General features: G+C 36.0%; 2 protein-coding genes across 2 annotated transcripts in view; one reads left to right on the plus strand and one right to left on the minus strand.

Annotated features, from left to right (window-relative positions):
* The window catches only part of LOC140147413 (uncharacterized), an 85,391-nt gene that overhangs the window by 45,142 nt on the left and 25,760 nt on the right, over window positions 1-14,489 (plus strand). The window lies entirely within an intron of this gene.
* Window positions 1-14,489, minus strand: part of LOC140149059 (uncharacterized) — a 28,356-nt gene that overhangs the window by 7,726 nt on the left and 6,141 nt on the right. The window contains exons 3-12 of the mRNA XM_072171212.1: window positions 7,697-8,019; window positions 7,327-7,457; window positions 6,768-6,926; window positions 5,923-6,019; window positions 5,054-5,110; window positions 4,490-4,549; window positions 3,217-3,369; window positions 1,982-2,120; window positions 1,724-1,803; window positions 713-780 (exon numbers count right to left, since the gene is read on the minus strand). Coding sequence (XP_072027313.1) covers window positions 713-780; window positions 1,724-1,803; window positions 1,982-2,120; window positions 3,217-3,369; window positions 4,490-4,549; window positions 5,054-5,110; window positions 5,923-6,019; window positions 6,768-6,926; window positions 7,327-7,457; window positions 7,697-8,019 — 1,267 coding nt within the window. The remainder of the gene's footprint in view (window positions 1-712; window positions 781-1,723; window positions 1,804-1,981; window positions 2,121-3,216; window positions 3,370-4,489; window positions 4,550-5,053; window positions 5,111-5,922; window positions 6,020-6,767; window positions 6,927-7,326; window positions 7,458-7,696; window positions 8,020-14,489) is intronic.

Below are 14,489 nucleotides of genomic sequence, written 5' to 3' on the forward strand. Positions count from 1 at the left end.
TTAAATTTGACCTGAACCAATTGACCTATAACCTGACATACGGTGACCTAATAGCCTTTTCTTCTCCTAACAACACATTAAAGTATCAAATTGACTAATGACTATTCATCCATTGTGTAAGTGTTTATTTAATTTATTCAGTGTTATATATTTTGCAAGCACCACTAGATTTTCTATAGAGAGTATAACAAAGGATTTAATGTATTCTATTCATGTACCCTACTTGAACATGTTGAAAAGAATAAATTATAGCTTGTTATGAAACACGCATCTGAGTTACCAGGATACGGTAAACAAAAAATATATAGGGCTAAAATGACTTACTATACAATGGCTTAAAAGCACCTTTTTTATTTTTTTATTTTTTTATTTCACATGATCCGTGCATATATCGCCTCGCTATAAATGAAAAAATATTTTTTTAGACCAATCAAACCAATATATGCGTGTAGTACGCCCTTAACCCGTTTGTCTTTGTTACAGTGTCGGGTATTCCCAATGACATAATGATAAGAGAGCCGCTGCATACTCCACTTGTTTACGTAGATTATTTGATGTCGAATTCTTTTCTTAATGATGTCGAAAAGTATTCCATGTCTAACAAATATAGGTCCTCGCCTAGTTGAATTACATTAAATAGTGCGCTATTATGTATTAGTAAGGCGAAACGCTTTTGGAGATATCTCGGAATTCGGATTGATGTGAAACTTACCTTTGTAAATGTTACAGTCGATGGATTATTGTTCCCATACATGACTGTCACCTGATTTGACTGGTCATCTACAACGTAATATTAAATGCATCATGAAAACCAACATTTGAGCAACTTTGGAAAAGTTGTTGCCACATTTACATTTCGTCAGTGGCCGTTTTTTGCATAATTATACATTTTTCAAGCCCCGGGGTTCTCACTTTCTGGGCACGTCACCGCTATACCTGTAACCATAATCCTAAACCTGACCCTAATCTCTTGCTCCTTATTCTGATCTTTTAATCATAATCCTATAGCTAACACTATAATCCTTATCCTAACCTTACAAATTTAACCCTTACCCCAATCCTAGCCTAGGCTGATTGTGTTTAACAAAAGTGGTCATTAGGTCATTAGGTAAGAATGGTACAAAAGTGGGGTCACGTCAATCTGTCAGTTACTTTTCAGAAAATGCTAATGGGAAACGAAGCAATAGCATTATTCTGTTATACTTTGTCATTGTTTTCTAAATTGGACATTTGGTGACAGAATTATGTTGCGAAATAGGGTCATTTGTGACATGCTAATGAAAACGGGGTCAGGTGAGGATACAATACAAAAAAGTAGTTATTCAAGTGACAGGTTGTTCAAAATGGTTGAATGTGGCCAATTATCCGTCACTCATTCTTAATGAAAGGCGGTAGTTATTTCAATGCCCAACTCGATCATTACATAACCTCTTAAACTGAATAAGGTCAGCAACTATATTTGAAATATAATAATACAGATAATGCATGGTAGCTGCTGACGAGGTTTGAAGGAATTTTATTGCAACCCTTAAATCAATCGTCTATATACCCTAACAGAATCGTTCAAAGCATCCACTAGATCGCCAGCTGAAGTTTATGACACAATGGCACTTTGTAACACTTCAAACTTACAAGTGCGTATTCCTTCAGAATACGATGCGAATGTCTGAAATAAAACTCGCCCAAAATTTGTGATTATAGAGTAAATCAAAGTGTAACAAACCTAGACGTTCCGTGTCACCTTCTTTGCCTGGTATCTCATCTGAATGATCCTCGGCTGGGTCAGATCGTCCAGATTGGTTTCTGTTTAACATAATATTTACATATAAATCAATCTTATAATAAGTATATCGATGCACTTCATTGTCAATGCTTTTATGGAATTTGAAAACTACCAAACGTATCATGCTTTTTGATATGGAAGTTTTGATTTGGAATATATTTAATTAATTATTATATAAAGTAGAACGATATTTTATACCTCTTTCTAAGGAAGAAAAACACGACAAGGAACACTGTGACTGCCACAATCACCAGGACAACTACAATAATGGCGATAGTACTACCACTACTCTTACGGTTGTTCTTCAAGGACTCGGTAGGTCCCATGTCCGGAGTACCTGTAAGAAAACAGTTACATATCAATTTGCAAGCGCTCTTTTTTTTAAAGTTATAGTTGATAGTGTGATTTGCATAAAGAATATATTCCTATTTAAATGTTAGTTTTCACTGATCGCTACTGATTACATTGTCAGTTAATTTAGAGCCAAACAAATGAGGTAAAACGAAGAAAATTGCTAGGGAGTGTTCATAAATACTTTGGTGGGGGCTGGGCACTGGAAATGTTCGGAGTCGAAACTTTTTTGACCCCCCTCGAGAAAACCTGAAACTTTTTTGACCCCCATCATAAAATGTATGTTAGTATAGGCCTATTATAAGTTCTTGGCAGTACACAATGCAACTATGTATTATATATACATTAAGCATAAACTCGAATTCAAAATACAAAAACTAACAACGGTGTCAAAACACAAGAATATGATCCCGGCAATATGATCACAACAAATCAGCACTAACAGCTGCGAAGGTATCCAGATCTTTCTGGGCTGTATATTCGACCTATTGTCGTTTTCATTTGACATATATCACAGTATCCACTAGGTATCCAAGAGTAAGGGTATATGGAACGCTGCTGTCCTGTTGTAATAATTTACGATGAGCGCGTAGCGCGAAAATTTTTGCATCAATGCTACAATTTGATTAAAATCAAAGGTCGATTTGATGATTTTAGTATTAAAACAGACTTTCATAATTTTCAATTATGGCTAAACAGTGCTAAAATAGTGCATTTAAAATCGCGAACAGTATCCACAAAAAATATCTACATTCTAACCGGAAACGCTTTTCAAAAACACATCACCTTTCTTCATCAATCACGTAAAAATAAATACGACAATCGAGGACATCTGGAAAAAAGAGGGGGAACCTAAAATGCGTATGAACTCCCGGTACGAACTAATAGAGCATCGCAACAATAATGTTTGAATTGTTGACAGACCTGAGATAATGATACAGTAATTATCATCCCCGAACATGGCTTTCATTCTTTCGATTTTTACTTTAAGAAATGAATTATTTTATCGGAAAACTGGGAGGGGTCGTCACGCGTCACCTTTATTTCCACATCCCTATAATGCTAACTTATTTCATACTTGCCTTGAGTAGGAGTGGTTGCTGGTGGTAGGGTTGTGGTAGGTAGAGCTGTGGTTGGTTCATCTGTTGTTGGGATAAGATCAAATATAATCTTTAATTTTGTGTTTAAGTTGACGTCGAGGTATCCAAAAACAAACACACTGGTTTCCAGGAGTTCTACATAAAGTATAGGCTACATGTCTTATAATTGGAATAGACTTGTAAAAGTGGACTTTTATACATACTGGATTTCAATCAATGTGTTACAAGACTCAAATCATGGAATTGGGTGATTCTTTCATACGTGCTATTTTTCACATGCTCAATAGACACTGTGGATGAATTTGAGTTGTTCTCAAACATATGACAGGCCTATGTATAGCAACAATTTCCCATGCTTAACTCAATTTGGCCAAAGTATGGACTTTTGTATTCATATATTCAATTGTTTGAATTGTTGACAGACCTGAGATAATGATACAGTAATTATCATCCCCCGAAAATGGCTTTCATTCTTTCGATTTTTACTTTAAAGGCCCTTTCAGTGATTTCACAGGAACATTAAAAAAAATGGAAATTTGTCAGAGTTGCTTAGAAATAAAGAATAAGTCTACAGAATTTCATTAAACCACTTTTCCCTGAATACATCGACAAATTAGTCAAAAACAGAAGTTTTAGAAAGGTTTTCTACTTCAACTCAGATCGACTCGAGAAAATCGAGATTTTCGTACAGTGCGCCACCAATCGACTGGAAAAACTTCCTAGTCCAGTGTTTCTAACACGGGGAAGTAGAGTCTAAATTGATTTAAAACAGACGCTTAATTTTTGTAGTAGAAAACAAAATAAGCAATTAAAGGTCACCGAGGCAAACTAACGGTCAATTCAAATATGAAAAACAGTTAAAATTGTGTATTTTGTTTAAAATAGAAGCTACAGATGTAATAAGTAGTAGAAACAATACGCAACGCGTGTTTGTACGGTGGAGAGTAAGCTTCTTTCGATCTCGAGTCGGACTTTTGTACTGTCAGTATCAAAAGTCCAGAATCATGCAAATGCTTTATTTTGTCTAAAATACACGGCTTTCGACCGAACCACTAGTATTCTTAATTAGACGACGACCGCCGAGTTCTACAAAGGTACCAAAATCTAAATTTTGATGATTTTTACGATCGTCCGGATGAGCAAATCACTGAATGGGCCTTTAAGAAATGACTTATTTTATCGGAAAACTGGGAGGGGTCGTCACGCGTCACCTTTATTTCCGCATCCCTATAATGCTAGCTTATTTCATACTTGCCTTGAGTAGGAGTGGTTGCTGGTGGTAGGGTTGTGGTAGGTAGAGCTGTGGTTGGTTCATCTGTTGTTGGGATAAGATCAAATATAATCTTTAATTTTGTGTTTAAGTTGACGTCGAGGTATCCAAAAACTAACACACTGGTTTCCAGGAGTTCTACATGTACCCCTGGATCACATTAGGACCACCACTGAACCCCACCCCATAAAACATGTGGTGAAGACAATGAAATCCAAGAAGTGTATATAGTTATATGTAGACATTGATATAGATAGAACACAGAAGCCACCATGTCGTATTTTTACAAATGACTGGTTAACAAAATGTTATACAAACCATGTACATTGCTTTTTACGTCTTGGAATAACACAAGTTTTCATATATGGATGGAAAGAGATTGATCTTTGACTTAAGATTATTAAAATGTTTGTTAAATAATAGATTTTAACATCTCAAAGTATAGGCTACATGTCTTATAATTGGAATAGATTTGTAAAATTCTTTCCCTACAACTAACTGAAGTGAATAGTCTTATTGTCAAAATAAATACTCATATCGCACACTAACCTTGGGTTGGAGTTGTGGTTGGTGGTAAGGTTGTGGAAGCTGGAGTGGTCGGTACCTCTGTTACAAAAGATGAAATACAAGTCATGGTGTCTAAAAGTAAATGAATCTCTATTTTTGCTGATAATTTCAATAAACAGAACTACATTCTTAAATTGTGGGATAGGCTTTTACGACGGGAATTCATAACAATTAGTGGGGTTTTTTAGTGGGTTCGCCGTCTGACAGTTCTAAACTTGTCCGACGGCGAACCCGCTAAAAAACCATTACTTACATTCTTAAAATTGTAATTTGTTAAGTTGGTAAATATAGTCATCTATATAAAACTAAGCGCTAGAAATGTTATGTAAATCTGATACCTAAAATGTCCCTGTCAGACAATAGCAAAAGTTGTTGCGTGAGAGCAATCTGTATACAACCTGTGGATATTAAACCTGTTTAGTAAAATTAAGGAGTTCAAAGTTTACAACATCTATTGAGACTTTAATTTCTGGTTTATGGTATTTTTTCACTAAGAAAAGTGGTAAGTTTTCAAGTAAAATGGTCCACGAGCGGCAAGATTTATAGGTATACACATTGCAAAACAAATATGTGATGCGATCAAACAAAATCAGTCGGAACTCGGAAATATCTATTTTGAGATATAGCCAATCAAAGCAAATATTTCCTTTTATTTCCTGTTGTTTTGCTCTTTAATTGTTCACATTTTTGGAACTGGTTGTTCAATTTCAATTGGGTTTTCTTTAAAATGCAGCTTTGTAAATGCTTTTTACTATTCCATAAGAAATTGAAAATTTTATATTTCCGAGTTCCGACTGATTTTGCTTGATCGCATCACATAGTTTGGTTGCTGCTTAAACATTATTACATACCAATAACTGTATTCCCTTCCTCAGCATTGACGGTGAAATTATTTTCGGTATCTCCCGTGTTTATAATTGACACATAAAGCGTCAATGCCTGTTCAGACTGTAGGTAAGATAAACAGTAGACTTCGGTTGTATATATAAATGCGCATTTATAAATGCGCACGTGACCAGATGGCCAGCGCCATATTTGCATTACATCACTGTCAATCACTGAAATGGCGACCATTGAAGGAGTGGCTACAGTTGTGACCTTGTTTCGTGGCTAGCACTGGCAAGGAACATTGGCTGGAGGTTCGATGCTATAAATTTGCAAGGATAAATCATGGATATTGAAGGATCATGATGATTGCACAGCACCCCCCATGTACAAACATAACTAATGTTTATTTATTTATATTTATTTATTTATTTATTTATTTATTTATTTATTTATTTATTTATTTATTTATTTATTATTTATTAATTTATTTATTTAATTATTTATTTATGTACTTAGGCGACGAACAACGAACAATTTTGAACAAATTGGGAAACAAATTTTTCCTGTACAAATGAATGCTGACCCCAAATTTCGGAAATTTCAGGATAATTTTTTTTTGGTATTTTCTCAAATTGAAATGTATTTATAGATTTTTGTGATTTTTGGGTTATTTAAAAAAATTGACAAAAATACCAACCGACCGACCGACCCTACTTGAAAGGTCCGTCCGCCCGTAGAACAGGGTTTCTTTTTTTCTCGCCTTACTTATAATTTTATAAATATTATTTGCCCCCCCCCCTTTCCCCCAAAACCACCCTAAAACCCCTTTTACACCACAGATATTGGAACACATCTGATCTACGATTACCTGACGTTTTCTGCGGTTTCCAGTCAGATGAGATACATTCCAATCTGTGGATACATCAATGAAAACTTGTTCAAAGTCATCTTCCGCTGTTGTTGTTACCTTCCACTCGTAAAATGCTGAGTTGGGATTAGGAAGGAGTGTTGACAGGTAGGCACAAGCCTGCAGGAAAATAACATGCGGAAGATACTTCTTATACTGTGAGCTAATGTTTACATTATCAAAATATGGTGTTTTTGGAAAATCCAGCAAGCTTGAGTAATTTGAGAGTTACCGACACTTTTCTATGGCAGTTTTGTGCCGAAGCTAAACACGTCTGAAATGAAAACACCTTGGGCAATTTTTTTTTCAAATAAGAGACCCAGCCCACTAGTCAAGGAACACCTTTGCCCCTCTCAAAGTCGTCCTCCTAGACCCTTGACGCGCCTTAAGTTAAATCTGTACCGATTGCCCAAAAATGTGTGTGAAAAAAGCAAAATCATGTTTAAATTTCCCCTTGTATGGTCTCTGCATAGAGCATATAACTATTGGTCGATGCTTAAGTATAATAATAATATCTTACCTCGCCTTTAGGGGTATGTAATGTGAATGTTATCATACCGCTATCGGGAATGGGAATTTCCAGATATCGAAATCCTCCTGGAGGATTTGTACTAGAAAAAGGGTTCCCAAGATCGTCGAGTGTACCAGATGCTGAAATTCAAGAAAATCAATGTTAAAAGGTCAGACAAAAATAATAGTGTTCAGTAAAATGATAATACGTGTATTTGCCAATAATTTGTTATTACTATTTTCAATTCCATCAAGCATTGCAAAGTATCGGTCGACATTTTCAGCATATTCTTTAAAGTAATCTATGTGAATTTGGCCCCTTAGTTACAATTGTTGTTATTGTTCCAACACAACAATATCATAATCAATCTTATTATTACCCAAACACGTTGTAAGAGCTAGCGCATTCCTGATATTCTCAATGGTTTGGAAGGTTGGCACTTCAAATCTGTACACCTCGTCAGGATCGTTAGCTATCATGTTTAGTTCATCAATAACGTAACCCCCTACACCAACAGCAAATAAAATGATGTATGAATCTCGGGCATTATCTGCAGGAATCTGTACATCATCATGGGACAGACCATCAGTAATAACGATACAAACTCGTGGAACTGAGTTCCTACCAACTCCACCGAACAAATCAGGATGAGATACTGTGTAATCGATGGCGGCTCCTGTCCGTGTACTGCCCGAAATATATCTGTTTGGAGAAACAATAATATTGATTAGTTTTTCGCCACGTTCGTACATGTTAAAAAAGAACCACTAACCGCTAAATTTGGATATCTAACTAGTTGTTCTTTGTTGCCCGCAGGGTAACAAAGAGCCACTAACCGCGAAATATGTATACACCCAAGAAGCTTAAGGGGGTACTACACCCCTGCCTAATTTTGTGCCTATTTTTGCATTTTGCTCAAAAATGATAGTGCATTGGGGACAAGTAAGATATGTATATTATAGGGGCAAGGACTACAACTACTGCACTGGAAATTGTATTTCAGCACAGACAACAGTTGTGGAGTTACAGTCAAAATGAGGGAAAACCAATATTTGATCAATAAATCAATAACTACTTGCTTTGAGTTGCTGAATTTTAATTACAGTAGTTGTAGTCCTTCCCCTATAATATACATATCTTACTTGTCACCAATGTGCTATAATTTTTGAGAAAAATGCAAAAATAGGCACAAAATTGGCCAGGGGTGTAATACCCCCTTAAACTATAAATTAGCCCCCGATAGAGGGCAGGGCTTGAAGAATGAGGAAAATTATGGGGTAAACGTTTAAAAAACAAGAATATATATTCTATGATGTCAAGGTCACTGGGCTTTCTTGCCCTGCTGGGCCTTTTATATTGGAACTCACTTGGAGTGTCTTATGGGGTCTCCTGCCGGCCCTGCGGCCTTGATGTTTTATATTGATACTGGGAGCCCAGCATCAGATCGCAGGCCGCAGGGCCGGCAGGCCCGAGGCCGGAGACTCCCATACGACGACTAAACAATCCAAGTGAGTTCCAATATAAAAGGCCCAGCAGGGCAAGAAAGTCCAGTAAACTTGACAGCATAGAAATGTGAGGACATCAAAATTGTCCTCGCATTTTAACTGTCCTCACATTGTACATGTAGTATAGAATAATGTCCTCACTTATGTTAGTTTACAAATATACCCATACATACACACATATATTTTATTGCATGATACAATAACACAAATTTAACAAATAAAGAAAAAAGAAAGAGGAGAAGAAAATGCAAAAAAAAACCAATATGAATATTTTTATCATTTTAATAAATATACATCCAACAGTTCACACAAGAAATTGATGGTTGGGTAATAAAATAAACCGGTAATGTTTAGCTGCTACCTCCAAAATAAGAGAGTGTTTACGTTCCAGGCATGGCGAATTTTACGCGCTTACGCGTAACGCGTACGTGTAACCTTGCGTTCGCGTATACGCTACTGGGCTGTGAATTCATTACCGATTAACAACGCTTGGCAAGGGTATAGGAAGAGTTGTTAAAAGTATTATTCTGAAATAGTCCTGGTCGATCAGTTCATTTTTCCCCTCAGGCGACGGAAAACAAACAATGTTTTACGCAATTAAACACATCCGGTTGTTTTTGGCGAAACCAGTTTTTGATTTTTTTTTCAAAGAAATTCAAATTTTACAAATGATTCAGATTTTTAAAGCTTTCGGTGATTTTTAGGGTCATTTAGCCTCCTCCAAAACCCAAAACAAATAAAATCCCGACCGATCGATCCTACTTCGTATTAAGTCCGTCTGCCCGTAGAACAGGGTTTTGTTTTCGTTATTTATGTTTACATACATAAACAACATTTAAGGTTACGTAGGGTGAAAATTCCACTCAACTTGTCTTTTGTTTTTTAATTTTTATTTATGAAGTATATGTATATACTAAATTCTTCCGCATTTGGTGTAACTCATGGAAGAAAGAGAAGGTGTGAGGGGCTATCATTTTCTTTGGAAGGGGGAATCCCAAATATACATGGGGGGCCCGTGTGTTAGATTTTAAAAGGTATGCCAACATTTCCTGTCATTCTCCCCTGGCCCTGCTCTCGGCCAGCCTAACTTTGCCAATGTGCAAACTTTAAATGGCCTAGATATTATGATGCAGATTTGAATGTTTCTGTAGTGTTTCCTAAGCCTTATAAAGATGCACTGTAAATGTTTGCCAAAAACTGCTCCCCCCCTCCCCCATTCTACCCTCCCCCAGGACTCATAATTATTATGAACCTAGTTACTTTATTGTATTTTCACATGTATGTGCTGTGCCCCCTTATAGTGATTATTATTCCAGTGCATGACCTGGCAACCATATCATTTCCATTTGATTTCTAAAATCACTGAAGCATAAGCACAGTGGAGCATGAGTATTCAACCAGCACTATACTAGACAAAATCAATAAAATAAGTACTATCACCTTGGCCCTGGCAACACAAACTAGCATTGTAAACAACTTAGCACATGGTTTGAACATGATATAGATAGTGTGGAAGTTTTGGCAGAAATTTGTCAATTTCTACAATTTTTGTGAAAATCAATTGATACTTCCCATGCAGTAAGGATTATCAGTAGTAATACAGGAGCACTGCACCTGGAATATTATGGGATTGTGAATTGATACTGTGAAATAGCAGAAAATGTGAGTACTTGAAACTAAATGTGTGCATATCTCAAAACTCCATTTTGGACCATTTGGCCTGATATGCTGAGATAAAATAAACTATTTTTAATGTTTCCCGTAGCTGATTCATAAAATTTTGATATTCATGTGTTAGCTGATACTTCAAAGAAATAATGTAGGAAATAATTGTGTCAATATATTGGCACACTAAATTAATATTGTTGTTGCAAAAAAGCCGACATTTACCCCATCATTTTCATTGACATTCTGTGAATATGTAAGCTTACTGTTTCAAATCAGGAGGACCTATCGAAAGAATAAATAAGTACACTATTTCATTGGTTTGTTTGTAACACATATCCGAAATCGCAATGAAATCGGACCCTCTCCCCATATTTTCCTGGCCTCTTTCCCAAAAAACCTCATGCTCATGAAATTGAACACAAATTGAAACACTTACAAAGTACATTTGTGTATGAGCTATGACGTTAAAAGTATTACAATAATAATCATTAGAGTGTCAACCTTAAGATGAAGTATGATTTTTAGGCCTGCCATGTTTATTTTTTGAAAAACAAAATATTTTAGGTGGCTACGTGCAGCCAATTTGCCTACACAAAATTTCAAAATCCTGTATAACCTTAATAAGGCGCCTCTCCAAATTGACCAAATAAGAAGCTTAAGGGGGTACTACACCCCTGCCTAATTTTGTGCCTATTTTTGCATTTTGCTCAAAAATGATAGTGCATTAGGGACAAGTAAGATATGTATATTATAGGGGCAAGGACTACTACTGCACTGGAAATTGTATTTCAGCACAGACAACAGTTGTGGAGTTACAGTCAAAAATGAGGGAAAACCAATATTTGATCAATAAATCAATAACTACTTGCTTTGAGTTGCTGAATTTTCAGTACAGTAGTTGTAGTCCTTCCCCTATAATATACATATCTTACTTGTCACCAATGTGCTATAATTTTTGAGAAAATGCAAAAATAGGCACAAATTGGCCAGGGTGTAATACCCTTAAACTATAAATTAGCCCCCGATAGAGGGCAGGGCTTGAAGAATGAGGAAAATTATGGGGTAAACGTTTAAAAACAAGAATATATATTCTATGATGTCAAGGTCACTGGGCTTTCTTGCCCTGCTGGGCCTTTTATATTGGAACTCACTTGGTGTTTTTGTTTACTGGGGGTGCGGCCTTGATGTTTTATATTGATACTGGGAGCCCAGCATCAGATCGCAGGCCGCAGGGCCGGCAGGCCCGAGGCCGGAGACTCCCATACGACGACTAAACAATCCAAGTGAGTTCCAATATAAAAGGCCCAGCAGGGCAAGAAAGTCCAGTAAACTTGATAAAGCATAGAAATGTGAGGACATCAAAATTGTCCTCGCATTTTAACTGTCCTCACATTGTACATGTAGTATAGAATAATGTCCTCACTTATGTTAGTTTACAAATATACCCATACATACACACATATATTTTATTGCATGATACAATAACACAAATTTAACAAATAAAGAAAAAAGAAAGAGGAGAAGAAAATGCAAAGAAAAAACCAATATGAATATTTTTATCATTTTAATAAATATACATCCAACAGTTCACACAAGAAATTGATGGTTGGGTGGGGATGAGTGGGGATGGGCGAGGTCATTAAATAATGCCTATATATTAGATGTAATTTATGATAAGACTTTTCTTTATATGTAACCTAATTGGTTGACTGATGTTGCCATCTTTATATTAGTATATAATATTCCACTTCCTAGGACCGGCAGCTTTTATTGTTTTGTGAGCAAATTCTGTTTTTGTATGAGATATTTTATAGTTGTCGGCATTTCTTGTGGGATACTTATGTCGATTTATCTGCATGAAATAGTTCTCGAATTTTACAAGTAGCTGATTTGAAAAATGTTTACACATAAATATGCTTAATTCCATACGATATGTCATAAACATTAAGTAATTTATATACTTTTTAAAAATAGAAGCAAAATGACATAAAAAAACCTTTTTTTGCATTATAAAAATCTTCATTCTTATAATCAATCATTTAACACAAAAAAGTGAAAAGTAAAGCAAAATTGCGGCATAAACTCAAGATTTTGAATGCTTAGACTTGTTCCTAGTTGATTTTTGTTACTCGATTGTCAGAAAACATGTCGAAAATGCATGTTTTTGGCTCTTTTTTCAAGACATTAGTAAAATAGTGAACTTTTCCAATTATCTACAGTTAGTACTAAATGAATAATTAGGATTGAGTTATGTTTCATTTGGCAGAACTTGATAATATATTTTAATCCCAAATAATTAGTGCTGTATTTTTCTGGAATGGGGAGTAGTGGTGTGTACGTCCGTATGAACGTCTGTATGAACGCACGTATTTTAATATTGCAATATCTGTAATAAAACCCCGCCAGCATGGTTGATTTAGATTCAATCATGTTTCACCGTTATTCATCACCGATTAACAACGATTCATCCGCTTCGTCTGCGTGGTTTACTTCGCGAGGGCAGCTAAAGCGAAGTCAACCGAGCGAGGTAAAAACCACGCAGACGCACCGGACGCGAGTTGTTAATCGGTGATGAATAACGGTGAAACATTGAATCCCTTTCAACAACGAAAACAAGCTAAAGATCGTCTAATTTACATGATTCTTTCATTCGAAATGTCCGTTTGTCATTGCCACTCAACCTTACAAGAAGATCAGTGATTTTTCTTTAGATATCAGCACTAAAAAAAATAAACCGGTAATGTTTAGCTGCTACCTCCAAAATAAGAGAGTGTTTACGTTCCAGGCATGGCGAATTTTACGCGCTTACGCGTAACGCGTACGTGTAACCTTGCGTTCGCGTATACGCTACTGGGCTGTGAATTCATTACCGATTAACAACGCTTGGCAAGGGTATAGGAAGAGTTGTTAAAAGTATTATTCTGAAATAGTCCTGGTCGATCAGTTCATTTTTCCCCTAAGGCGACGGAAAACAAACAATGTTTTACGCAATTAAACACATCCGGTTGTTTTTGGCGAAACCAGTTTTGATTTTTTTTCAAAGAAATTCAAATTTTACAAATGATTCAGATTTTTAAAGCTTTCGGTGATTTTTAGGGTCATTTAGCCTCCTCCAAAACCCAAAACAAATAAAATCCCGACCGATCGATCCTACTTCGTATTAAGTCCGTCTGCCCGTAGAACAGGGTTTTGTTTTCGTTATTTATGTTTACATACATAAACAACATTTAAGGTTACGTAGGGTGAAAATTCCACTCAACTTGTCTTTTGTTTTTTAATTTTTATTTATGAAGTATATGTATATACTAAATTCTTCCGCATTTGGTGTAACTCATGGAAGAAAGAGAAGGTGTGAGGGGCTATCATTTTTTTTTGGAAGGGGAATCCCAAATATACATGGGGGCCCGTGTGTTAGATTTTAAAAGGTATGCCAACATTTCCTGTCATTCTCCCCTGGCCCTGCTCTCGGCCAGCCTAACTTTGCCAATGTGCAAACTTTAAATGGCCTAGATATTATGATGCAGATTTGAATGTTTCTGTAGTGTTTCCTAAGCCTTATAAAGATGCACTGTAAATGTTTGCCAAAAACTGCTCACCCCCTCCCCCATTCTACCCTCCCCAGGACTCATAATTATTATGAACCTAGTTACTTTATTGTATTTTCACATGTATGTGCTGTGCCCCCTTATAGTGATTATTATTCCAGTGCATGACCTGGCAACCATATCATTTCCATTTGATTTCTAAAATCACTGAAGCATAAGCACAGTGGAGCATGAGTATTCAACCAGCACTATACTAGACAAAATCAATAAAATAAGTACTATCACCTTGGCCCTGGCAACACAAACTAGCATTGTAAACAACTTAGCACATGGTTTGAACATGATATAGATAGTGTGGAAGTTTTGGCAGAAATTTGTCAATTTCTACAATTTTTGTGAAAATCAATTGATACTTCCCATGCAGTAAGGATTATCAGTAGTAATACAGGAGCAC

The sequence above is a fragment of the Amphiura filiformis genome, chromosome 3 (genome assembly GCF_039555335.1).
Source record: "Amphiura filiformis chromosome 3, Afil_fr2py, whole genome shotgun sequence".
Taxonomy (NCBI): Eukaryota; Metazoa; Echinodermata; class Ophiuroidea; order Amphilepidida; family Amphiuridae; genus Amphiura; species Amphiura filiformis.